This window comes from Coturnix japonica, chromosome 1, assembly GCF_054131305.1.
Source record: "Coturnix japonica strain WE chromosome 1, WE-NBRP24, whole genome shotgun sequence".
NCBI lineage: Eukaryota > Metazoa > Chordata > Aves > Galliformes > Phasianidae > Coturnix > Coturnix japonica.
In genome coordinates this window covers 152,792,609-152,816,940 of record NC_140663.1, presented here as the reverse complement: position 1 = coordinate 152,816,940, position 24,332 = coordinate 152,792,609, and the positions used below count along the sequence as shown (strand labels likewise).

The following is a 24,332-nucleotide window of genomic DNA, read 5'->3' as shown; positions in this document are numbered from 1 at the left end:
ACCCCGGAAGAAGGAGACAGGAAGCGGAAGTGACGCGTTTAGTGGCGGCCGGGCTGTAGGAGCGGCCGGTCACGCGGCGGGCATGCAGCCGGGCGGCGAGTTGGGCTCCGCCGTCAGCCCGTTCGGATGGTTCCCACCGCTTCGCCCGCCGCTCTTTTGCCCTCCGCCCCCTTGGGAACATGGCTTATGGCCGCCGCCCGACGGCTACGCCCCGCCGCCGGCATGGTACCCGCCGGCCTACCAGGAGCCCACCAGGCGGCCGCAGGGTGGTGAGTGGGGGGGGGTCCCATCACCTTCTTTCCTTTTCCCTTCTATTTAGTACTTATTACTATTATTTTCTCTGATCCTCCGACCTCGACTTGAGTCTGCAGGGTCCCTCTCCCCCCCCCCCACATCTGGTCCCACATGCTTGTGAGACTCATTGGCTGTAGCAATTGAAGCCGACTGTTGTGTTGTGTGGGTTTTTCGTTTGTTTTTTAAGGTGGAAATGGCCATTTTCAGCAGGAATGGCAAGGAGAGCAAGCGCCTGGCTTCCATAAGCGTTCTCCTGGTGGAAACAACAAGCAGAAGGTACAGATGGGTTGTATGCCCTTAGGAGTTCCCTTTCTGTTATAACTGTTCTGTGATGCTGGGATGGAGGTGGCCATGTGGGGCTTGTGTCCCTGTTTTGAATGTGCATCACGAAGATGATCAGGGGGCTGGAGCACCTCCCCTATGAGGACAGGCTGAGGGAGTTGGGTTTGTTCAGCCTGGAGAAGAGAAGGTTGCGGGGTGACCTCATTGCAGCCTTTCAATACCTGAAGGGAACTTACACCCAGGAGGGGAGTAAACTCTTCGAAAGGGCTGACAATAGCAGGACACGGGGGAATGGTTTTAAGTTAAAAGAAGGAAGATTTAGGTTGGATGATAGGGGGAAGTTCTTCACTAGGAGAGTGGTTAGGCCCTGGAACAGGCTGCCCAGGGAGGTTGTGGATGCCCTGTCCTTGGAGGTGTTCAAGGCCAGGTTGGACGGGGCCCTGGGCAACCTGATCTAGTAAATGTGTATGTTTGGTGGCCTTGCCAGGCAGGGGGGTTGGAACTACATGATCCTTGAGGTCCCTTCCAACCCGGCACATTCTGTGATTCTGTGCATGTCAAGCAAAATAAGTGTGGTGCCCTTGCATGACTGAGAAGGTGATTCTTCCTCCTGAACTGTCCTCGTGAGGCTTCACCTGCAGTATTTTATCCGGGATATGAATTTGGAGTCAGTCTAGAACAGGCCACAGGGATGAGGGCTGGAGTGTTTCTCCTGTAGTGTAAGGAAGGGAGAGTGGGGTATGCTCTTGGATGTCAGGGGGAAGCTCTTTATAGAGGGAGTGGTTAGGTGCTGGAACAGGCTGTCCAGAGAGGCTATGGATGCTCCATTACTGGAAGTGTCTGAGACCAGGTTGGGTGGAGCCCTGCTCTAGTGCCAGATCTGGAGATTGGTGGCCCTGCCTATGACAAGGGAGTTGGAACTTGATCCATGGGGTCCCTTCCAACCTGAAGAGTTCTATGGTAAGTGGAGGCTACGGAGGATCCTCATTGTGGCCTTCTAGTACTTAAAGGGGGCATATAGGGAAGTTAGGGAGGGGATATTCATATTCATCAGATAGCGTGAGAAAGCAAGAGGTAGCAGTTTCAATCTCATCTATATCTACCTTGTTAACTATCAGGAAGAAATAATCTGCTAGGGGCAGTGAGGCACTAGCACAGCTGCCCAGAGAAGCTGTGGGTGCCCCATCCCTAGAGGCATGTAAGGCCACGCTGGATGGGGCCCTGGGCAGCCTGAGCTGCTGTGTGGTAGCCCTGCACATGGCAGGAGTCTGGAAATTGGTTGGGCTTTAAGTTTCCTTCCAACTGAGGCCTCGAACCCTGAGCTCAATGAAGGGATCAAATCCTAAAATGCATAATCTCAATAAAAGCCTTTATTTTGATGGTGCCCAGCTGCATAAAACACTTCAGTGGTTCATTATGTTTTCAGACCCTGACAACCTCATCACTTTGCTGTGATGGTGGGAGGGGGAAGGGTCCCTACTGCCCCTTGAGCTCCTACCTGGGACATTAGAACAGGTGTAGACTTGACTCTATGGGGAGGAGATGTGTGGAGCTGTAGCCGTGGCTCTTCTTCAAGCTGCTGCTAAGCCTGTGTCTGCAGAAGTGATTATAGAAGGGTAGTAGCAGGAAGAACTGAGTGTACTGCATTTTGTTTAAAAAATGAGTGATATGAATTGTTAATGTATAACTTTGTTAATATAGATCATTTTGAATGTTTTATTGGAGTTATTACTGAAATATTTATTTCCGATTTTATTAAATCTTATCTAATTAAACAGGGAGCACCTTGTAACCTTTTAACCTCTATGCTGGATTTTTTTTTCCTTCCTCTTAGAACAAAAAAAAGAAGGAGCCAGTTTTCTCTCATTATTGCGATACCTGTGACCGAGGCTATAAAAACCAGGAGAAGTACGATGAACATATTTCACAGCATATACAGGTTGAACTTGTGTTATTTTTATTACAATCTCTAGTTTCACATATGAACTGTAGAGCTCGCATATACACTATGTACTCTAGGCACTCTTAAGATGGTAGACCTAGCAACAGCTAGGAGAGCTGCTAGGAGATTTCTTTGAACACTGTGTGTAGGGAAGCTTTCAGTTATGTTTTTGGCTTTATTGCTCAAGTCATTTTAATGTTCTTCTGAATCATTGCTAATTCACTCCAGCATTATGAGTAACTTCACTGACATTAGCGTATCACATGAAATATGTGTGAAAATACTTTATGTGGTAGAGATTTTTAAGATGCATTCCCTTACTGCAAAGAAGTAACACAATTTGAAGTTGGAAAGCCCCACAAATCTTTCTTTTAGCTTTGCTTTATATTATCTTTGATTATGAGGCTTGTCAGCTTCACTAGCTGTACGAAAATCAGATCGAACTTAGAAGTACATTAACCCTAAATTTCTTTTGCAGTCATGTTTGTTTTAAAATTGTGGTGCTTAAACTCTGTGCCATCAGCTGTATAATCATCTGGTGCAGGATTTGACTTGTATACAAATGTTGTAATTTCCCTGTACAATGCGATATACTTGAAGTTCACTCCTTTTATCTTGCAGTGCACAGAAGAAGGATGCAATTTCAATGCACATGAGAAGTTAGTTCAGATACACTGGAAGAATGTAGGTATCCCAGCTGTCTCCCAGAATATTAATCTTTGCTGTCTTCACATAGTGGGGGGGATTGAAACTAGATGATCATTATCATCTTTTTCAACGCAGGCAGTTCTATGGTTCTCCTTTTTTTCATTCTTCTGAAATTAAAACATCACTTCTGAGTTGAATCTATTATTAAAAAATTATCCTGTAGGTATAAATATTCAGTGCTACATCTTAATGGTTTTTAATGTGATTACTATGTGCAGTCACTGCATGTTTGGAGATAAAGTGCAGTACCTTTTTCCTTTTGTTTTTTCCTGCTTCCCCTTCTGGCTTTGAAACACATCTGAATTTCTTCCTTAGGTACATGGACCTGGTGCTAAAAGAATAAAGTTAGATAGTCCAGAAGAGATTGCTCGGTGGAGAGAAGAAAGAAAGAAGTGAGTAATTGCCTGACACTTCATAATAAGCAAAATCTACACATGGTACTGTAACTGAAGTGTGGGTTGAAGTTCATATGCAGCAGTATTTCTCATTTTCTCTCTGTGTTTCCATAGGCTTTTTCATGGTGACTGTCTCTTAGTTAATTCCTTTTCAGTAGATGAAAGGTGCTGTTGGTTTCCCTCGCTTCTCTACCTGACTTGGGATACAGTGATCAGTACATCGGTGTGTTTCTTTAAGTTGGAGTTGTGCATGCAGAGTGGGAACTCACATAAATCAAATTGCAAGATTGCTGATGATCAGCCTTGGTGCTGTGCTAGTGACCTCTTGAGATGAACAACTTGTCTAGTACAGTCTTAAAGCCCACACTTTTATAACACTATCTCCAAGGGAGAAAATTAATATTAGATTTATTTTCAACTTTCAGTGGAGCTTTTTTTTTCATCTTTATATACGTTTCTCTTCTGAGGTGCTTGTAGGAGAGCTGCTGGTGCTAAGGTTTATGTGGTGAAATGGTTTTCAAGGTGTATGCAAGTACATGCTTTACTGTGTACCAGAAGCACGTCCATGCATTCATTTTCTGTTTTATATGTTGTTGGCTTGGGGCGTGCATACTGTGAGTCAAAGCAAAATTTATGTGCTGTTTATTTGAGGGATGATACTCTGCCTTAGACAGGAGTCTAGAAATTCATTATGGTATATAGTTGTTTTTCTTTCTTTCACGTGACTATAATTTTGTTGTGGTACAAGCCTTTTGTTTTCTGTAGCAAACTAAAATAAGTGGAAATATAGTCATGACCATCACAAAAAGGCAGTGTGGGATTAGCCAAGGCCGCTAGGTGGAGTAGTGCTGTCACTTACTTTGGTGTGTCTGTTTCTATGTGAATATCTCATTTTGCTATGGTAGATGGTATGTAGAATAACTACTTGAGTGGCTTGTGTTAATTTCTGTACAAAAGCTGAGAAAGCTGTACTAACAATAATACAATAAATGAAACAACTAAATAAAAGCAACAAAAGCCAAGTCTGAGGCTTCTGCAAAGCATTCATTGGGTGTCCAGCAAAGCAACAGTGTAGTACTGAAGATATGACTCACAGTTAAAGAGGGGGCTAAAAAGGACACAAGAGAGCCTGAACTATTAGGCAGCTTTGCTTTATGGTGACAAGTAAAAGCTTTTTTCTTTCTAGAAGCTCCAATAAGAGTTAAAAATAAATCTTTTTAGGTCATTAGTAGTTGCTTTCTAATTAGTTTCTGGTGATTTAATGTGTTTATTTTCATACTGCAAATCTGACACTTGTTTTGGTTGTTCTTTCAGATGCTCTAAATAATGACTTAAAGTTCCTGTGTTCTTCTTGATTAGCTTCTGTGTTGTTCAGTTGAGTATTCTGCTATCATCTATTAGAGCCTGTCTCTAAAGTGCAGCATTCTGCATGATGAGGGAAGGGAGAGTGGTAATGAGTGAACATCTCTGCAGGAAGTGTGCCAGGTCACAATGCTGTTTTCCTATTTCGGTTTCTATACAACAGAATAGCCCTTCTTGTTGCAGCCTTTGCATATCTCTTCACCTAGAGGCTTTTTAATTGCTTACGGCCTACTCAGCTTTCTAAGGAGGCCAGTCTGGAGGCTTTTTAATGTTTTTTGATGTAGTGGATTGGAAAGCAGGCAGTCTGAAGTTATGCAGGCAGTGATAGAGATGATGTTTTATGGGATATAAGAATTGAGTGCACCCTCAGCAACTTTGCAGATGGCACCAAGCTGAGTGATGCAGTTGATTATGGCAGAAGGAAGAGATGCCATCCAGAGAAGGTAGTGAGGTGCCGGAATCTGTGGCCAATAGAGGCAGTGGGTGCCCTTCCCTGGAGGTGTTCAAGGCCAGGTTGGATGGGGGCTCTGTGTGGTGTGATCTAGTGCCTTATCTAGCAGCTGGCAGCCTTGCCCACAGCAGGGAGTTGGAAATATATGATCTTTGGAGTCCCTTCCAACCCAAGCCATTCTACGATTCCTTTGTTTGGAAGACAAATGGTTGTGAAGGTTGACCTTATCTTTGGTGATTACAATTGCTTTTCTTTTTTTGACTTGTCCATTCCAACTGTTGAGAAATGTGCTGTTCTAGCATTTTTTAAATACAAGCTTAAAGAGAATCACTAACAGCGCATTTCCTTACAGCACAGAATGGGGCGTTGCTGTCTTCCATTCTTTCCAGGTGAAACCTGAGGACTAGTGGTCCATCTGTTTCTAACCAGCTCTTCATAGGCTCGTTTTCTAGTAACCTATGCTAAGGCAGCTCTGATGTTGAAGCAAATACCTAAGCTTGCTTTTGCTTACGGGTTGATATAACACAAGGTGATTATTCTTGATCTCGTGTATTGCTTCTATATTCTGGCCTGCCCTGCTTTATTTAACCCATTCATTTTGTTATGGTCCATTTAGGGATTGACTGCAGTGTTTCCTTGCAGTGTATTTGATAGGCTGAGCATCTATTTAATAAATGAAGACTAGTGCTGTCAACCAAGCCTTCTTTTATTAATTTGTAATCCCCTAGTTGATAATGATAGCCCTTGGCATCATCCCTGGTGGTACATTCACAGTAGTTAAATAGGAAATAAGGAAAATTAATATCTGAGTGCCTGGCACAAGTAGTGCAGACAAAGTGGAGTGGATGAAATGTTTTAAGGTGGACATAAATGGGATAGAACTTATTGGTATGCGCTAGGAATTAAACTGTCTTAGCTAATGTGTAGTGAAATCATACTGTACATGCAGTGCTAGGTAAAATGCCTGGTAGTCTCAGAACAGAATTCTATCAGCTCTCTATGGGCCCATTTGGGCTGTACGTGTCCCTTTTGCTGTTGGTTGTATGCTCTGTCAGGACCAGCTCTGTAAGTCACAGTGCTGTTCCTATGAAGGTTAATATGTGTAGCTTTGGACTCCAGAAATGTGCTGTGTAAACTGCTATGGAAACAGTTCTGTTTTCAGTTAGGCACTGACAAAGCTCTTTGTGCTTTCTAAGAGCTATGTTTACTTGGTTTATTTGGGCGAGATGCAGTGCACTGAACTATCAAGCATGTATGATTTTGGCTCATTTGTTGGAAGAAAACAACCTGTTTACTAAGGCACACAAGTTAGTAATTATACTTAATGTCACCATTCCCAGCCCCTGGAAGCTTACATTATTTTTTGCCTGCCTATCATTTTGTTAGTGCGGTTGTGCTCTTGGCATTACAGATTTATAGTGCTATCCTGAAAATTCATGCTGAAAAACATCCCATGGTGGTAACAGCCATGTATTTGGAGCCTGCAGTTGTTACAAGATGGGGCTGCTGCTTTGAGTGATACTGGCTCTTTCATCAAAACTGTGCCTGTCCATCACATCCTGCTTTCACTCCTTTTACAGAAAGTCACCAACATCCCTAAAGCCATTGTGTTGACTGATAAGGCTGCCTGAAGTCAAGCTGTGCCAAGTGTTCACAGGACCTGAGTGCTGGGTTATTTCTGTTACTTCAGTGGTGTTTGTAACTAACGTTTTACAAACTTCATTTGACTGATGGAGGAGGGCACGTATTCTAAGGATCCAAGCCTGGGTCAGCACATCAGATCATAAAACGTGACCCTTTTATATGTTAAGATTCAGTATGTGCTCTTTGCATTCTACATTGCCACAATTGTGTTCAGGAGCTGTCTTCCTAAACTTAGCCTTTCTAAGTAAGAATTTTCTATCAAAGTGAAAGGTGGGGGGGGGGGGGAAATTCCTCTTTGTAGTTTCTCTTGAATATCTTGTTAGCTGCTCTTAGGTGGTGAAGTTTACAGAGTGTGGGTCTCTTTTGTGTAGTTGTACCTTGAAGGCATAATGTAATGTTTGCACTACAGGCATCTGTCTCCACTCTGGGACAAGGTGGAATTTGCTGTTTCCAAAGGTAGATGTGGCTGATGCCCTGTTTTGTTACTACATGTGTAAGCCCGTCCTATTGCCCAGTTCAAACAGAACAACCCTGAATCCAGTTGTTGTGCACTAGTAAAGTATAAATATATAATGGGATTCTTGCACGGACAATCATTCACAATACGGGTCAAACAGTAAAATTTCTTAATAGTTACAGAAAGCCAACGTAGTATTATCTTTTATTCTCATGATGGTACCAATCTTGGCTAGAACAGCCTGACCAGTTTGTGTTTCTTTAGCCAAAATGCATCTGGCAGGAGTTGCACAGACCTGTTTGTGCTCAAGCAATGCTGAGATCTGGGATTGTACTGAGGCTATAATGCCCCATCCCTGGGGATGTTCAAGGCCAGGCTGTATGGAGCCTTGGGCAACCTGATCTAGTGCCCAGGTTAGCGGTTGGCAAACCTGCCTTTGGCAGGGAGTTTGAAACTAGATGATCTTCAAGGTTCCTTCCAACCCCAGCCATTTTATGCTGTCTATAACAGGCCACCCAGAGCCTGTAGAGTCTCTTCCTTGGACATCTTCCAAAGCTTCCAGGTCTTGGTCCCTGGCACCCTGCTCTTGTTGTCCCTCCTGAAGTGGGCAGTTGGACCAGACAGCCTTTAGAGGTCTCTTCCAACCTCAACCTTTCTGTGGCTCTGTGATGTGGATTTGCTTCCATTTTTTGAATGGTTGGGTTTAGTTTGCACTGATTTGATCCATGTGTTCCACCAGGGACAAGTGAGGCTGATTTGGCCCGGTCATCCAATGAGCCCACTGGAGTGCTCTGCTCAGCCTTGTTGCATAGTGGAGCACTTTGGAGACTTTTGCTCCAGGATTAAGGATTTTACCTTATGTCCTTATTTTTAATGACCAAGAGAAGCTTGGAGTTCTCCTTTGTATATCTGTCTTGTAAATAGCTCTTCTTTTGTGGGCTTTACTCATGTGAAAGCATCCTAAGTTTCCTCCTAAAAACATGGAGGGGCTGTCAAGCTCAGTGGTCTTTGAATGTGAAGCTCTTGAGATAAAACAATCCATTCCATGCCTGCTGCATACTAGGAGCTTTATAACATGGATTAAGAAATGTAAGTAGTGGGTAAGAGTGGAGATGAAATATCACATCCCATATCACTTCAGCTATGCATGGTGAGTTTCTGGGAGGAATCTGATGGAAATAGACTCCGATAGCCTATACTCAAATCCTCATAAAGAAGACAAGTTCAGTGGTGTTTTTAGGTTTGTCTTAAAAAATGCTCATAATCTTTTTTTTCCTTGATATGTTGTCAAAACTGTCTTGAGTCAGCATGAAGCTTATTCTTACTGTAAAATAAAATACATGGGTTAAGATTAAATATTTAAAGAAAGATGTGTCCTTTTTGATAGCTCTATATAGCGAGTAGCTGTTTTTAAGTTGCTTGTTACTCCATTTTAATAGGCATCAAATATTTATGTTTTGTGTTACTTTCCAGAAAGGGAAAGCACTGAGTTCTGGCTAACTGATATTTACAGAGCATCCAGTGTTGCCATTTTAAGGCTTTGACAGGAGTCCTTGCATGTTGGAACCAGCGCAGTGTTCGTCTGCAGGGAGGAATGGTGAAGGAGGTGGGGAGTGGGAAGAGAGATGTGATTTGGTTTGGTAGATGATTGTAATAGTAGATTAGTTTTGTTCTGCATGACTTAGCAATTTATCTTGAAGCTGGAATAAAAAGCTGGTAATATTGGTGTAATAGAGTTCATTATGCGAGCACAATTCTTAATATTGTGCAGGAGGAAGCTTTTTTTCCCCTTAACTATGCTGTTAAGGGAATCTTTTGCATGCAGAAGATATTCTTAAAAGCCCTTTTTTAATGTAAGAGTTGAGCCATTGTTTTGCTAAAGGCATGCTATGCCTCAGGATCCTTAAATACTGTGGTTAAAGCACTGTAGTAATTAAATTGCAAGACTAAATCATGTGCTGTGGTGTGTAGGGACAGGCAGAGGGTCCAAAAGCATGATTCAGCTGTTAGTCTTTAGCTTGTCTGATGGTTACGTAAATTTAATAGTCCCAATTTAGTGGATTTTTGTTGCATGGGAGTGTGTGACTATAAATACTCAGGTTTCTTTTCTTCATTGGTGTCTTTTTAAGGAGGAAGCAGTCTGGTATGCTTACATGAAACACAGAGACTCTCTTATGCTTATAGAGAATACTGGTTTGGTCAAGGGTGAGCTGGCAAACTACAGTGAACATTTCAAGAGCATATGATTTTTTTTTTTCTTCTAGAAATTTTCCTACATTAGCAAACATTGAAAAGAAGAAAGTTATGCAGATGGAGAAGGAAGAAAGAGGAGAAGTCCTCACCACCACACAGTTTGGGTAAGCATTTTAAAATCAGCTTGTTACTCTCCTTCTAATGAGTTCAGACATATGCTTTCTTACTGTGGTCTCCAAGCACTTACTGCTTCCACTGCACACACGATCTAGCTGGCCTTTAGCAGAGGACAGGTCACTTTGACAAATGGCAGTTGTAATGTTCCTTTGTTTACAGTGCTTCATAGTCCACTTCAGTTAAATTAAACAATGATTGTATTAGAAACCTGATGATGTTCTTGCTGGATTCTACACTGGTTTATTTGAGAAGCACATTCTAGTGGCTATTCATTAGTTTACCATAACCTTGGTCTCTGAAAAAGAAATAAGGGGGATGGAAGTCACACAATATAATTAATGTGGTCTAATCCTCTTATGCCTGGAAATGGCCAAGAGACTTTGTGTGGATTTGGCTTTTTACTCTGTGCTTTCAGATGATAAATCAATGATCAAGTGAAGAGCTGAGGAAGGTTTAACTTTGTTTTCATAGTTTAAATAGTGCTATTGTTGCTTCTTCTACCCTCCATCTTCATTATCTATCCTGCTACCTTTGTTCTGGGCCCAATACTTGGTCCTCTTGGATTTTTCTGTTCATTCTCTCGTACCTTGAATTACTTTTTCCATGTCATCTTGTGTTTTATTTTATTTTTTCCACAGTGTTAGTGTTATACGGAAATAGCCAACTCCATTAGTCTTGCTTTAGAGCCTGAGGGAAGACTTCTATATAAAATGATCCGCTACCCCCAGAACATATCACAGAATCACCCAGGTTGGAAGGGACCTCAAGGATCATGAAGCTCCAACCCCCCCCCCCCCCGCCTGGCAGGGCCACCAAACTTCCATGTATACTAGATCAGGTTGCCTACGGCCCCATCCAACCTGGCCTTGAACACCTCCAGAGATGGGGCATCCACAATGTCCCTGAGCAGCCTGTTCCAGGACCTCACTGCTCTCCTAGTGAAGAACTTCCCCCTAACATAGTATAAGCTGAATGACTGAGCCAGGAGGCAGGACTGGACCCAGCTCTAAGAGGCTCTTGCTAAATTCATTTTGCTGCTTTGTGGAAGTGAAGCTGGAGATTGACTTCCAGGGGATGACAAAACAGAGCTTGAACCATGGTAAATCAGTTGAACCAGTGCAGAATGAGGTTCAGACAAGGCTAGTATAACTTGTTAAGTGGTAGTGGTGCAAATTACATTGGTGCCTCAGATGTCAAATGTTTACTCACCCCTCCCTTGCCCCCCTTCAACTTGCTGCCTTTTATTCCTCAGGATGAAAAGGCTTGTAAAAGACTGATGCAGATATACTTTGCACACAAGGGACCAAGGCTACAAACGTGGAGTTACATTTGGAGGGTCTTAGATGCAAAGCTGGGTTTTGCTTGTCAGAATAATGAGCTATTTGGTGTCTACAGGTTTATTTGGCAACATGTGGCTGTTCCAGCGAACTGTTAGTCAGATGCCAAATGTAATCTCAAATGTAGGGAGAAGTCTTTTAGGTATGTTAGTAACTTTATCTGGAAAACCATTAGGGAGTGGGGGGGGGGAAAAAGCCCTAAAAACTGCTGCTTTCACTTAGTGACCTTTACTTCTAGTTAATTTTAGAGATTTTCTGCTTTTTTTCCCCCTTTTCCCTGAACTTGTAGCCCAGAAGGCTTACTCTACTGTCCAAAAACCTGTCGTTTCTGCTTGGTTTATCAACAGTAAAGATTCTGAAATTGTTGCTTATCTGGCAGACTTAATGATGCACGAGGCAAAAATAGAATACATCTTGTTCTTTGCAAGCTGTACTATTAAAGCAAATAGCTAAGTAAGATTTAGAAAGGATTAGATACTTAACACTTCTACAACACTTTCCATTTGTGGTTCTCTGAAGTGCTTTATAACAGCTAATTCCCAGCATCCCTGTGTGTGAGATTAGAGAGGCAGGAGGACCACTTGGGCAGTCTGTGGTGTCTTGCAACAGCTAATTAATAGCACATAGCTCTTTATCCTCTTTAAACAGGAAATGAAGAACACATCTTTCAGTAGAGGAAGGCAGAGGCCAGGCTGGCACTTGCTGGGATGTGTTTGTGACCTTGGGGTTTCTTTCTGGGTATTTGAGTCCCTGTGGAAACTAGAATGTTTTTGTCCCTGGTCAAGGACAGTTTCAGCCTGTGTTTACTCAGTATTGTCCAAGTTATACAACAACATCCTGAATTTAAAGCCTAGTATAAATTCAGAAATGAAATTTAGAATCTTAAAAGCATGTGAATTACAGGTGATGGTAGCCTTACTTCATGGGTAAGAGGCACAGGAAGGTGGTGGCTTGTATCTCTTGTCACAGGAGAACTATGGTGAATGATGCTATCAGGATGGAGCAATCAGTGCTAGACACTCAAGAAATGGCTGAAGAATGAACTGTTTTGTCATCATATAAGGCCTTTTTGAATGCTCCACCTGGTACTGTTTGCCTCAAGAGGAACTTAAAACTGGAGAACTGTTAAAGAGGATGGCATTAATTAAAAGTGATATCGTTTTTGCACAGGCAAAGGTGTGTGGTTTGGGAGGATTGTGTGACAGAGGAAAAAATGTGTATGGGTGAGAAGAGGTAATTAGAATATCTCTACACTGTTTCTTGTATCTTGAGGGGAAAAATGAAGTTAACAGGTAGCTGTTTTATTCTCACAGCGAGAACAAACCAGAGGAATCTTTCTCCATGAAGCATTAACACCTTGCTGCAAGGTGTGGAGAAAAGCAGAAGTTAACACAGCACCACACAGCATGAGACACAAAGTGTTCAGTGAGCTGCTCGGTTTGAGAGGGTGTCTAGGTGGTACACTGCTGAAAGCTGGAAGAAGATGAGAAATGTGACCACTTGTGAGGAAAAGGAGCATAAAAAACAGAGCTGTTCTGCTGGCTGCTTACCAGTGATGTGGTGCCAAGTTAGAAACACACCTTTGAGGCTAATCTTGTGGGTGCGTGGCTCAAGGCCCAAGGAGAAGTGTCAGGAAGAAGTTGTTGCCCAAGCATGGTGTCATACAGCTGATTAAGGCTAACAGGATCTCTGCTGTGCTGTAGGTGAGATTGAGGGACAGTGTACTGAGCCAAGTGAACCATGGGACTGGATCAAGGCTGTCATATCTTTTGTTTTTATAGTGTGCTCAGGACTATGTGCGGTCTTGTGTTGATTAATTAACTCTCTTTTGCTTGAAAGGAAATATTTTCAGGAGGCTTAGGTTGTCAGTTCTGTATTTGCTTTTCTGACTGGGTCACACCTATTCTCATATCTATACATTCTGAATTTGTTTGGCTGATTAGATACCTTCTAGAAACATGCTTTGCGTTTGTAGGATAATCTGGAAAGCCAGCAGAACTAGCCTGCAGAACTAGCCTGCTGTTCTCCCTTGTAATTGACTTGCTTTGTCCCAGTAGAAGTCTGTCTTCCTTTTCCATCAGAGTAAAAGAGAAGAGCAGCATATTAGCAGGCAGTCATTGCATCTTATCCTTCACTGAGCTGTAACTGGGAAAAGACTTCAGTAGAGGGAGTATGCTGATGGTAGATGCTTACCTTCTATGTATGCTCCACCTGTTCTGAATGAGTTCATTGCTTAAGTGAAGGGAATATTTAGTGAATTTTTGTATCGTGAAGTGAAAACTGTTTTCACACAGTAAATGATTAAGGAGCTTGCTTAGCTCTTTGCCCTGTTAAAAGATGAAATTCATCAACTTCAGGCTTTTCATGTAACCCTGCCAGTGAGATGAGCTGTGACTGCATGTGTGGTCTGTTACCACACGTTAACTGAGCTGGAGCAAGTCTTGGTGTTGTTCTGTGTTGCTGCACCGTGTGTGCACCTGACCTATCGAGTGACTTCAGTTTTACTCTCCTGGGCTGTCATTCTGTGAACTCTTTTTCTCTTCTTCAGCAAAATGAAGGGAATGTGGAAAGCTACAGAAGATGAGAAGTCTGGGCAGCAAGGAAGGCAGAAGAGAAAACAGAAGCGTCAGTTCTGGAAGAAATTTAAGAAAAATGGTGTTGATAATAATGTACCGTCACAAAGAAATCAAAATGAAGCTAATAGACCAGGAAACAGTACATGTGAAAAAGAACATGAAAAACAGCCTGCTTTGGAGACTCAGCCATGCATGAAGGACGTTGACCCGCTCAGTCTTCTGGCAGACAGTGATGTTGGTAAGATGAAAAAGGTTGAGGAACTTTTAAGTAGTGCTGTTGAAATGATTACTGGACTTCTGTGGAGCCAGCAGCTTTGGGGAAGAGCTGAGAATTTCAATATAACCAAACAAAGAAGCCCCACCACACTGTCACTGATGAAACGAGAGCTAATTAGACATGATTATAATGGAAGGCTTTTTTCTTAGTAGAAAATTGATGGAGAGCTTTTCCAGTATTCTGGGACAATAATACTACTCATTGTTATTAAAAAAGAAGCGTGGTAGCATGGCTAGAATAGTTCTAGGGTCAGCAAGGTCACAAATCTGTAACTTTGAATGTAGTCCAACATCCCTGTTTCTAAACCTTACATTTAGAACTTCCTTTTAAATGGAAATTTCTGTACCCTGGTTCAGAACGTGGCCTTCTAAGAAACCTCACAGAATATTGCGGGTACTGGCTTGATGCTTTAAATCTGATATTTAGTTAACAAATTGGAGAGGGTTTCTAGGCTCTTATAGAACAAAACTGAGGTGCCTCATTGTTTTAACAGATACTTAACCATACTAGAATCATAGAATTACCCAGGTTGGAAAAGACTTTGAAGATCATCACGTCCAACCATAGCCTAACCATAGTGCCCTAACTCTAACAACCCTACACTAAATCATATCCCTGAGCACCACATCCAAACGGCTCTTAAACACATTCAGGGATGGCGATTCAACCACCTCCCTGGGGAGCCTATTCCAGTACCTAACTACCCTTTCTGTAAAGAAGTGCTTCCTAATATCCAACCTAAACTTGCCCTGGCACAACTTGAGGCCATTTCCCCTCGTCCTGTCACTTGTCACCAGTGAGAAGAGACTTGCCCTGCTCTCACTGTAAGCACCTTTCAGATACTGGAAGAGGGCGATAAGGTCTCCCCTCAGCCTCCTTTTCCCCAGACTAATCTTATTTTGTCTATAATCTCCATATGTTAGGAATGTTGGTTTTTTTTTCCCCCCAGAAGAGTAGCAAAGTGAATCAAAAGTAATTTGAGCTCTAGGGAACTGATGCTGTAGTAATTTTAGGAAGGAGAGCATAGAGACTGGTATTAAAAGACAGTATTTGGTGCAAGGCAATGCATGGAAATGCATTCTATGCCACATAGTGATGCTAGTCTTCAGACTGAGATAACTTTTGCAGGGAGGCCCAGATTCAACTTTGTCTTGGTGTTCAGGGAAGGTGATGATGGTGACTAGAAGGCTGGTTGTCTGCATGTCAGAGGGGAGGAGGAGCCTAGTGGTCTTGGCATAATGGTGGGGGAAGAAGGGAAGAAATAGTATTTGAGTTGCTTTGAGTTAAGGTGATGAAAGTTTTACCTGTCAGCTGGGGTTTTGGAAGTGCTGCCAACAAGTTTGTGTGCAATGGCATTTATTCTGCTGTAAGTATTATGTAACATACTAAAGCACATGCATCAAATTAGGTTACTGTGTTAACATATAAAGTAAGAAAATACAAAGCTAAAGGAGTGAAGTATTGCAACAAAAGAATTATTTCTGAAGGGTATTTAATATGTTCTGGTGTTTTGCAAATAATATTTAGAATGTGAAAACAATGGATTTCCTTGAATGAATTAAATGACAGAAAAATACAAGTGTTTTTTCTTTTAATTCCATTTTTTTCCTAAATTATCTAACTTTTGATATTCTCCATATGTGTGTATTTCCTGAAGTATTACTGCTTAGTCTTTTTTGTGAGCAAGTTTTGTTTTCCCTGTGCTGGCAGCAATATAAACTGTACTGATAGAACTATTTATAATATAGCCAACAGTGATGTAGTGCTCTTAGAATATGGCACATAAGCTGACTTACACTCTAGCTATTCTTAACAGCAAGGCTAGAATGCATCCCATGGAAAGGCTTCTGATGTCGAGTTTCTCCTCTCAAAGACATAATCTTCAATTAGTGGGAACAAGAATTCAGCATCCCTATGCAATTTGTTTATTCCACTCATCTGCGTGTTGGGAAACGAAGTATGATTAAATATAGCTACATTTCCCCACAGCATCTGTGCTTTACTTAATGATAGGAATTTGAATTGTATGCAGTAAGTACAACTAGTGACTTCTGTTATAATAGGTAGAAAAGGAATGCAGTACTTAATAATGTGTAATAAATCCAGTTAGTTTTTCTATATTGAAGTAGAACAAATGTTTCTTGTAAAACCCTACATCTGAAGTCTGTGGTTTTGCTGTATAGAAACATTCTGTTGGAGTATTTAAACCTTTCAGACAGCGCCAGCCCTTTCTCTAGAGACAGCGTGTTTGTGTGCAATGCGTTCATTGAAGTTCTTTTCAGTAGCTGGTTCCTTCAGAGCTGAGACAGTCAGTGAGAGATGAGGAAAACAATTTTCCTCTTCATTTATAAACAGAAGCAAGATCAAGTGGCAGGTCTAAAATTAATTCCTGATGGAATTCTGATCAGAAACAGACAATTGTATGCAGTGGTGCGTAATGCTTCCTCAAGTTGCTTTACTGTATATAATACGTTTTCTATTTGATCGTGTTTTCTGAATTTGCTAAAAACTAAAGTATTGGTATCCCTGTTCATTGCAGGGGAGTTGGACTGGATGGCCTTCGGAGGTCCCTTCCAACTCCAAGGATTCTACAGTTCTATAAAGTCTAACTTTAGTGGTTTTTAATAGCTTCTTTGCATATTCGTAAACTGTTTTCCACATACTTGCAGTGTAATTGCAAGTTGATGTGATTGCTCAACCGCTGAGACAACCTCTCATAAAAGAGTATAAGGTAAAGAAGCAGACCCTAATAGTCTAAATCAATGCCTGTGTGTTGAAGTTCTACTGAATAACATGAGTTTCTGTGAAATGAATTGGCAATTGTTAATGAGGGATTAAAACAGAATAGCAAAGCACTGTGACTTAAATTCATGGTTTAAAAGTGAAGATCTCAGCAGTGTTTATCACAGAGTATTATGCTGTTCCCCCATGGAGTATAATATTCAAGTTTCAACAGCTGGAATACGTGAGGATACAACATTCTTTGTGATGGTGACTGCGATCGGTCTATTTCCATTAGCCCATAGTCTCATTTCTCAATGTCTGTGGTAGTTTTTCTGTTAACTTCAGCACTATCAGAGTCTTTCCAAGGTCTTAATGCCTATAGATGCTTTGCTTCAAACTAAAGCTGTTATAATTACATACAGTTGTGTGTACATATTTAGCAAGGTTGCTCTGGGTATGTCTCCCCATTGTCAATTTGTCCTGCTGAAAACAGATTGTCTAATATGTAGCGCATGTCCTAAATGTCCTCTAAGAATTTCTGCTTTAAAATCCTCACTCTGAGGCTAATTTGCATGTTTAAATTACTGGTTTTTAAATCCTTCCCCACCCCCTGCCTCCACAGGACTAAATCCAGCAAAACCTCAAAACATGTTATGAAATCTTTTTTCTTCTCTTTACCTGTGCTTGAAATAAAACCTATAATTACGTTTAATATATGAAGAAACTCCAAGCTGTTGTTTGGGAAGTCAAACCGTTTTGTTTCCGTAGCTTTGACTGTAAGCCAGTGGTGAGACAACTTGTCCCCCATATATCTGTGTTGGGTAGGTGGATGTGCTTATTATCAATCCATGGTATTGAGCAATGGTGCCTAACATTGGCTTTGCATAGTGATTGTATGAGGATTTAATAGTGCTGGCTGTTCATACAGGGAGCGGAAAAAATTCCTCTTGCCTTTTCTTCCCCTGCAGAGTCTGATAAGGATGAAGCAGAAACTGAAGATGCGAAGCTGGAGATGACTGTTGTTCCCAAGCAGGTCACCTCAGCATTGAGTTCATTGTCAGCCAACTATGGCAGTGCCTCTGAGAGTGAGCCTGAAGGTGCGTACATGCTTTTCCTCTGATGTTACAGAATCACAGAATGACCCGGGTTGGAAGGGACCTCAAGGATCATGTAGCTCCAACCCCCCTGCCTGGCAGGGCCACCAAACATACACCTTTACTAGATCAGGTTGCCCAGGGCCCCGTCCAACCTGGTCTTGAACACCTCCAAGGACGGGGCATCCACAACCTCCCTGGGCAGCCTGTTCCAGGGCCTAACCACTCTCCTAGTGAAGAACTTCCCCCTAACATCCAACCTAAATCTTCCCTCTTTTAACTTAAAACCATTTCCCTGTGTCCTGCTATTGTCAGCCCTTTCGAAGAGTTTACTCCCCTCCTGGGTGTAGGTTCCCTTCAGGTACTGAAAGGCTGCAATGAGGTCACCCCGCAACCTTCTCTTCTCCAGGCTGAACAAGCCCAACTCCCTCAGCCTGTCCTCATAGGGGAGGTGCTCCAGCCCCCTGATCATCTTTGTGGCCCTCCTCTGGACACTTTCCAAAATCTCCATGTCTTTCTTGTACTGAGGGCTCCACACCTGGACACAGTACTCCAGATGGGGCCTCACAAGAGCTGAGTAGAGAGGGACAATCACCTCCCTATCCCTGCTGACCACCCCTCTCCTGATGGAGCCCAGGATCCCATTTGCTTTCCGAGCTGCCAGAGGGCACTGCTGGCTCATGTTGAGTCTTTTGTCCATCAGGACCCCCAGGTCCTTCTCAGACGAGCTGCTCTCAAGGTCCACTCCTCCCAGCCTGTACAGGTGCATGTTTTGTACATGTTCTTCTCTCCCTACCTCTTCCTTCCCAGTGCTGCTGTGTTTTATTAGGGGATATTTTCTTTCCAAAGCTGGGAGGCTTTGCCTCTCATGTGTTTGATCCCTTATTATCTACTGCTGAGTTCTTTATTTGTAGATGCAGCCCTTACAAGTGTGGTGGCCCACTGGTAGCATTCTTTGGTTGCATCCCTGAGCTGCTGAAAGCTGCACCTTTCAGTGTCTGTCAACCTACATAGTACTCAGCATTTCTTAAAGAGGCACTTAGAATGAAATGCAGCATGTAGTGATTAGCCAAGGTTATGAATAAGGTGTAATGCCAGTTCAGTGGTTGTATCTCCTGAACTCTTGTCTATGGAACTGCCTCTTGATCTGGGGCCTCTCTGCCCGTGCTGTAATTCAGAGCTGTCTTAGACTTGTTCATTATTTTTTTGTGGCTTATTCTAGCAGAGTGAACCTTTCTAAAGGTTAAGCATGGGAATGTTTTACAGTCTGTGCAGAGGACCTCTCCAGTCTGCTTTTGGGGACACTGCATGCTACTACTGGTGTAAGTCATGCACAGAAAGAGTCAGGGAGGAGTAAAAGCTTGTGTCATTATTTTGGCTACAGTTTGTTTCCCCATTCCTTCCTTGTCCCAGTTGAAGCACTAAGTGGGTTTTCTCTGTAAGCCATCAATCACTCCCAATATGGTGATAACTGTTGATATCAGGGAAGTACCCAGGCAGAGTATAGCATTTGTGTAGTCATCTGATGTGCTGCAATGACCTTGTCCACCAGGGCTGTGCCTCATCTAATTCCTTGTCTTTTTCTAAGCCTGTAGCATATTTTAGAATGTCTCAAACAATGTTTCCTGAAAGATTGGGTGGATTTCTTTCCACCCTTTGTTTGCCTTTGCACTGTGATTTGAGGTGAAGGGTGGACATAACATTTCTTTGGTTAGGGTGTGTATTGTCAAACTTTCCAGGCTTATAGGCATGCGGTTCTGGGGGATGGGAAAGGTAGCCTGTCTTCAAGCTTGAACAGAGCCAGGAAAACACTGTTGTGGACAAATTCCCATGTCCTTAAGGGCTTTTTCCACAGAAGGCTGCTGGGTTTTGTCGTGAGACTTGAACTCTGCATTGCTTGGATGCTGTGCTGCTTTGAGTGTATGCATCAGTGTATAGCAGAGAACTGTAGCTGCTTGTTTGCAGTTATTTACAATGCCTTACTTGGCTTACCTAAAGTTGGAGAGAAGCTAGTAGACAGGGGACTGAAATTAGCAATGCTGTGCCCTGTGTAGTGATTTTCTCAACAGCCAAACTTGCAGCAGCTTATACTGTGAGGAGGAAGCAATGTGCTTTCTAAGTGAACGCAAGGCAGAGACTTGAAAATCTTGTTCAACTCCTTTAACAGAACAAAACCTACCCCCTGCAATACTGAGAAGACAGTAACTCTCTCATTTTCATTGTTCTATGACTGCTTAGAGAACTTTTGGAATGGGCTTTTATTTAAAAATAAAAACAACAGAAATCCAAAACCCCCAAACAAAAGCCTCCCGTCTTTCAAATGGAGTGTGTACTTCTTCATCTTCAGGTTAAGTAAAAGAATACTCAAGAACTGCCAGTGCATGGGTATAAAAGCACGTTAGAGGCCTTTAAGTCTGGGAAAGAAGTGTTAGTGTGTTGTTTGCTTTTGTTTTTTAGAAGTCTCTGTCAAGATTACAAGAAAAGCTGAGGAAAACGAAGCAGTGCTCAGAAATACACCCCAGAGTCCTGATGTTCATCAGAATCCAAAGCTGAATCAGGAACTTCCAGAATCTACTGAAACTACACTAAGAAGCTCAAATTCAAATGCAGGCCCTCCCAAAATCCCTGATAAAAGGGCAAAGAGAACATTACCTCTCCTTCCAAAGCGTCGTCCAACTCTGCTGGAAATGGTAAGCTTTACTGTTACAGTGGTGCCTGCTGTACAAGAGCAACACAACCTGTGAGCAGTTCTCCTCTCCCCTCAGGAAGTTAGAGAAGCCTGTTAGCTGAGGAAAGGCCAGGTCTTAAAATAGCAAGTAAATGTTTAACTCAGAGCATAGATGCCGAAATAGACAAGCGAAAGTATCCTGGCATGCTTTTGGATAACAACTGATTTTGGTGAGCAGAAGGCAACTTGAAAAGTGTGATTGAAATGAACTGCATAAAGAACAAAACCTTTATCTGTCCTTCTCTTCCCGTGTTAATATTCTGTAGACTTGTTTGTATGTAATCCCATCAGATTTGTGCTGATCCTCCTCTCTTTGCACTCAGCTTTGTTATTCAGCTGCTTGATTGAGGAGGAGGTGGTTTTTTCAGCTGCAGAGATCTTGTTAACAAGGGTGTTGGTGTCTTAAGCTGTAAAGTGTTGTTGGGCTGCAACCTGCACATGCATGGATTTCTTCTCTTAGGCACGTTTAAACCAGTCTGAGGAAGTGACTGCAGGTCACGTTGAAGAGCAGGTTGGTGTCACAAGGATCAAAAAGGTTTGTAGGTGTCAGCATGTCACAGTTCTGTTCTGAACAGCAACCTGAAGTACTCTCTGAAACTGGTTTGCTTTAGTGTAGACAAAACTTTTCCAGTTCTTTTATCACTTTCAGTTCTCTAAAGCAATATTAGCTAGGAGGGCAAGATGAGGTAGGTTACACAGTTTTCCTGCCACAGCAAAACTGGGCACAGCTCAGGGGAAAGCAGAGAGCAGAGTGCTACTGACATCACCACTCTGATACAGCACAGGATGTCTAGGCAAGAGATGGTCAGTGATCTCCATCCCATGTAGCAGATCTGGGAGAAATTCATTGATAGACCTCTTAGTAGTACATAGTACATCTACTGTCAAGAAATAAAACTAATAGTGACTGGAAAAGGAAGTGTTTGTCCTTCCTTTTTATAGCTCTTTAAGCACACAGTAGTCTTTATCTCTTATTGTTCTAAGTTGTTGTTGGTCAAAGCAGTGGAGGCTCTGGACTAAGTCATATGAAGGTCGCTCCTATTGAGAGAAGTGGCACAGATGTTGGCTGAACATGGGGATCCTGAATTGTAGCTTGCTAGTATAGTCCATTTTTAAAAGTACATCTTATCTTTTTCCTCTTAATGTTCAGATTTCTTGAAGGATGTGTACTATGGCTGTCAATTACAAAGGAGTGCCTAAGATTTGCAGGTAGCCTTCTGGAGCTATAAGGAACCGAGGGTGATATTTCTTAGTGAACCACTGAAAATGTTTCCAAAAAGCAAAGAAGTTTTGCTCAGGAAGTGATGCTACACGAATGAAATGGTTTTATTTTTAAAAGAGAGGCACTTGGACAGTGAATTTGGGCGCTATTACACTAGATTATCATAGTCATGCAAACAGTGTACACTTAGCAGTGCTGTTTGCTGATAGGCCTCTATGGGTGTCACAACAGAGATACCTACCACTGCATTTAAAAATAGATGGGGATGATGCATCCCATCCGTACCTTTGTTATGATGTTTGGAGATTCAGCACTTTCTTCCTCACCTACAAGAATAATACAATAGTGTCTATTCTCTGCCCTTCTGTGCATCTATGGGTTGAGAAAGGCTTGTGAAGATTCATGTAAGGTACCAGTAATGGTAACAGCTGGTGCCAGCTGCCTGCAACACCTATTAAATAAATAGTCTACATGGAAAATATACATACTTTAAAGTGGCTGGCTAGACTTCCCAAGCTTCTCTATGGCTTTGCAAGCAAGGTCTAGCTAGGATGTGTAATAAAGAACACCTGAAAATGGTCAGGTAGTTCAAGATTTAACTACTTGCTTTAAACTTGTAGTATTTACACCGTATTAGCTCTGCTGATGCTCACAATGACAACATTTTCCTTCACCCTTCTGTCTTTTATTTTAACACACAAATGATCTTTAGTTAGACTGAAGGAAATGAGGAAGATCTCTAGTGTTGTTAGACTTGATGAATTATGTCCCAAAATAGATGTTGCTATTTAAGTCCACAGTCTGGTAGCTGATGAAACGTGCCCTTTCTGTGTATTTATAAGCATCTTTTACTCAGATATTTTTCTGATAAAAGCTGTGTGGTATATTAAATTACAGGTCAAGTATAGCCTGTGAAGCTTAAAAAATGCCAGCAGACTTGCTACACTGATGTATTGTCCAGAGCCTGGAGTTCTTCATCTTGGGTGTTGGGTAGCTCATGTCTGTGATATGAGAGCATAGTCATTTAAATGTACCCTAGAAGATGACTGGAGAGGAAGTCCTGTGTTTAGGTGTAATATTGATATTCTGTGTCTGAGTAAACTGAGATTGACAGCATAATCCAAATGGTACTCAGATTTTTTGGCTTGTTCAGCCTGTCTTAATGTATTAATGGTGCTAAATGAGTGATGCTTAAACATGTGTGATTTGGGCATGTGAGCATTCATCTATTTTAGTGGAACAGCCATGTATAAATACCAGTCATTGCCCTTCTGAGCCTCTTTCCTTGCCTCCTCCTTGCCAGATGTCTGTCCCACCTGTTCTTACCCATATGTCTTTATAGGCATGTGTCAACTACAGGCCAGTGGGGGGAAATATGCATCACTTTCTCTGCTTTCTTTGCAGTTACTGGCCCAGGACATCCGACATGAAAGGAATGTGATTTTGCAGTGTATTCGATACCTTGTACGAAATGATGTGTTTGGACTTCATTTAAAAGCAGAAACAGAAGCTAAAACAGAGACTGAACAGGCCTCTAAAAGTACAGCAGAGACTTTGATGGACAAGCTCGATGGATCTCATTGTTCATGTAGCTCTGACCTTCAGTTACCAGGAAAAGAAAAAGATGAGTTATTAATAGCCCATGGTGAGGAAGCACCCATAGATCAGGTATCACAGATGCATCACTCAGCAGATGAGGAGATATGGGAAACCCCAGCAATTCACTGTGAAGAAGGTGTCTGAAGATGGTCAAGGCTCAGCTTTTCTACCTGACATCGGTTTTTCTTTTTTGAAAGACAAAATTATAACAAAGTCATTAAAGTATATAACGAGAATGGTTAAAACCATGTTTCTGTTCTGCTCTGCCTGAGGTGACTGCTTCCTTGTGAAAACAGCATCCATGCTGAGTAATTTTACTACCCCATGGCTGAGATACAGCAGTGGCACAGAGTGTGATCTTTCCTAGAGAAGGTGTGGATCCCTGGTTTTGAGCTTCTGATCTCTGAATGTTTGATTTTGTTATGGAAGGTGTCAGTCCATTGCCACAGATAAATAGTGCTGGAGTATGATGGATCCTTCTCACATGAAATCATGGCCTGGGGTGTGGGTATGAATATCTGAGCTTCTGGAGTTATCTGAATGTCCTTCTTACGTGACTGGTTGTTACATTTTTGTTTCAGCTGTTACTGGTCTGTAGTAAAAATGGAAAGAAAAAAATCAGTGTGGGAGAAATAACTGACCTGGCTCTAAAAGTGCTGCTTGTACCACGAGTATTCGATTGAACTGAGCAGGGAAACAGAAATGAGAGTGCACACTGATGCAAGGATTTCTTTTTTTCACATGCCAGTGTTGGTACCTACTGCTTGTATCAGTGCTAGGTCAGTGTCTGACCTCAGGTACCCATTGTTACACCTTAGACCTTAACTGCTGTCAAAGGCATTACCTGTCAGGTTTAACTCTTGAAGCAAA

The 24,332-nt window shown here is 42.1% G+C and overlaps 1 protein-coding gene across 2 annotated transcripts; it reads left to right on the top strand.

Moving 5' to 3' along the window:
- Positions 1 to 40: 40 nt before the first annotated feature.
- On the top strand, positions 41 to 23,749 carry NUFIP1 (nuclear FMR1 interacting protein 1). 2 transcript variants are annotated; one of them, XM_015851751.3, is made up of 10 exons: positions 41 to 266; positions 482 to 570; positions 2,411 to 2,515; positions 3,140 to 3,202; positions 3,542 to 3,618; positions 9,800 to 9,892; positions 13,791 to 14,056; positions 17,788 to 17,916; positions 20,371 to 20,603; positions 23,268 to 23,749. In XM_015851751.3, exons 1-10 carry the CDS (start codon positions 83 to 85, stop codon positions 23,604 to 23,606), a joined length of 1,578 nt encoding a protein of 525 aa, XP_015707237.2. In that variant the 5' UTR covers positions 41 to 82; the 3' UTR covers positions 23,607 to 23,749. The 2 variants fall into 2 exon arrangements, with proteins under 2 accessions (XP_015707237.2, XP_015707236.2); XM_015851750.3 differs by having other exon boundaries at positions 41 to 269.
- The last annotated feature ends 583 nt before the right edge of the window (positions 23,750 to 24,332 follow it).

Excerpts from the sequence above, each read along its gene's own strand:
- NUFIP1 (XM_015851750.3), top strand. The coding sequence starts at position 83 with ATGCAGCCGGGCGGCGAGTTGGGCTCCGCCGTCAGCCCGTTCGGATGG. Across the intron at positions 14,057-17,787 it reads TCTGGCAGACAGTGATGTTG|AGTCTGATAAGGATGAAGCA; the intron begins GTAAGATGAAAA and ends CTTCCCCTGCAG. Across the intron at positions 17,917-20,370 it reads CTCTGAGAGTGAGCCTGAAG|AAGTCTCTGTCAAGATTACA; the intron begins GTGCGTACATGC and ends TTTGTTTTTTAG.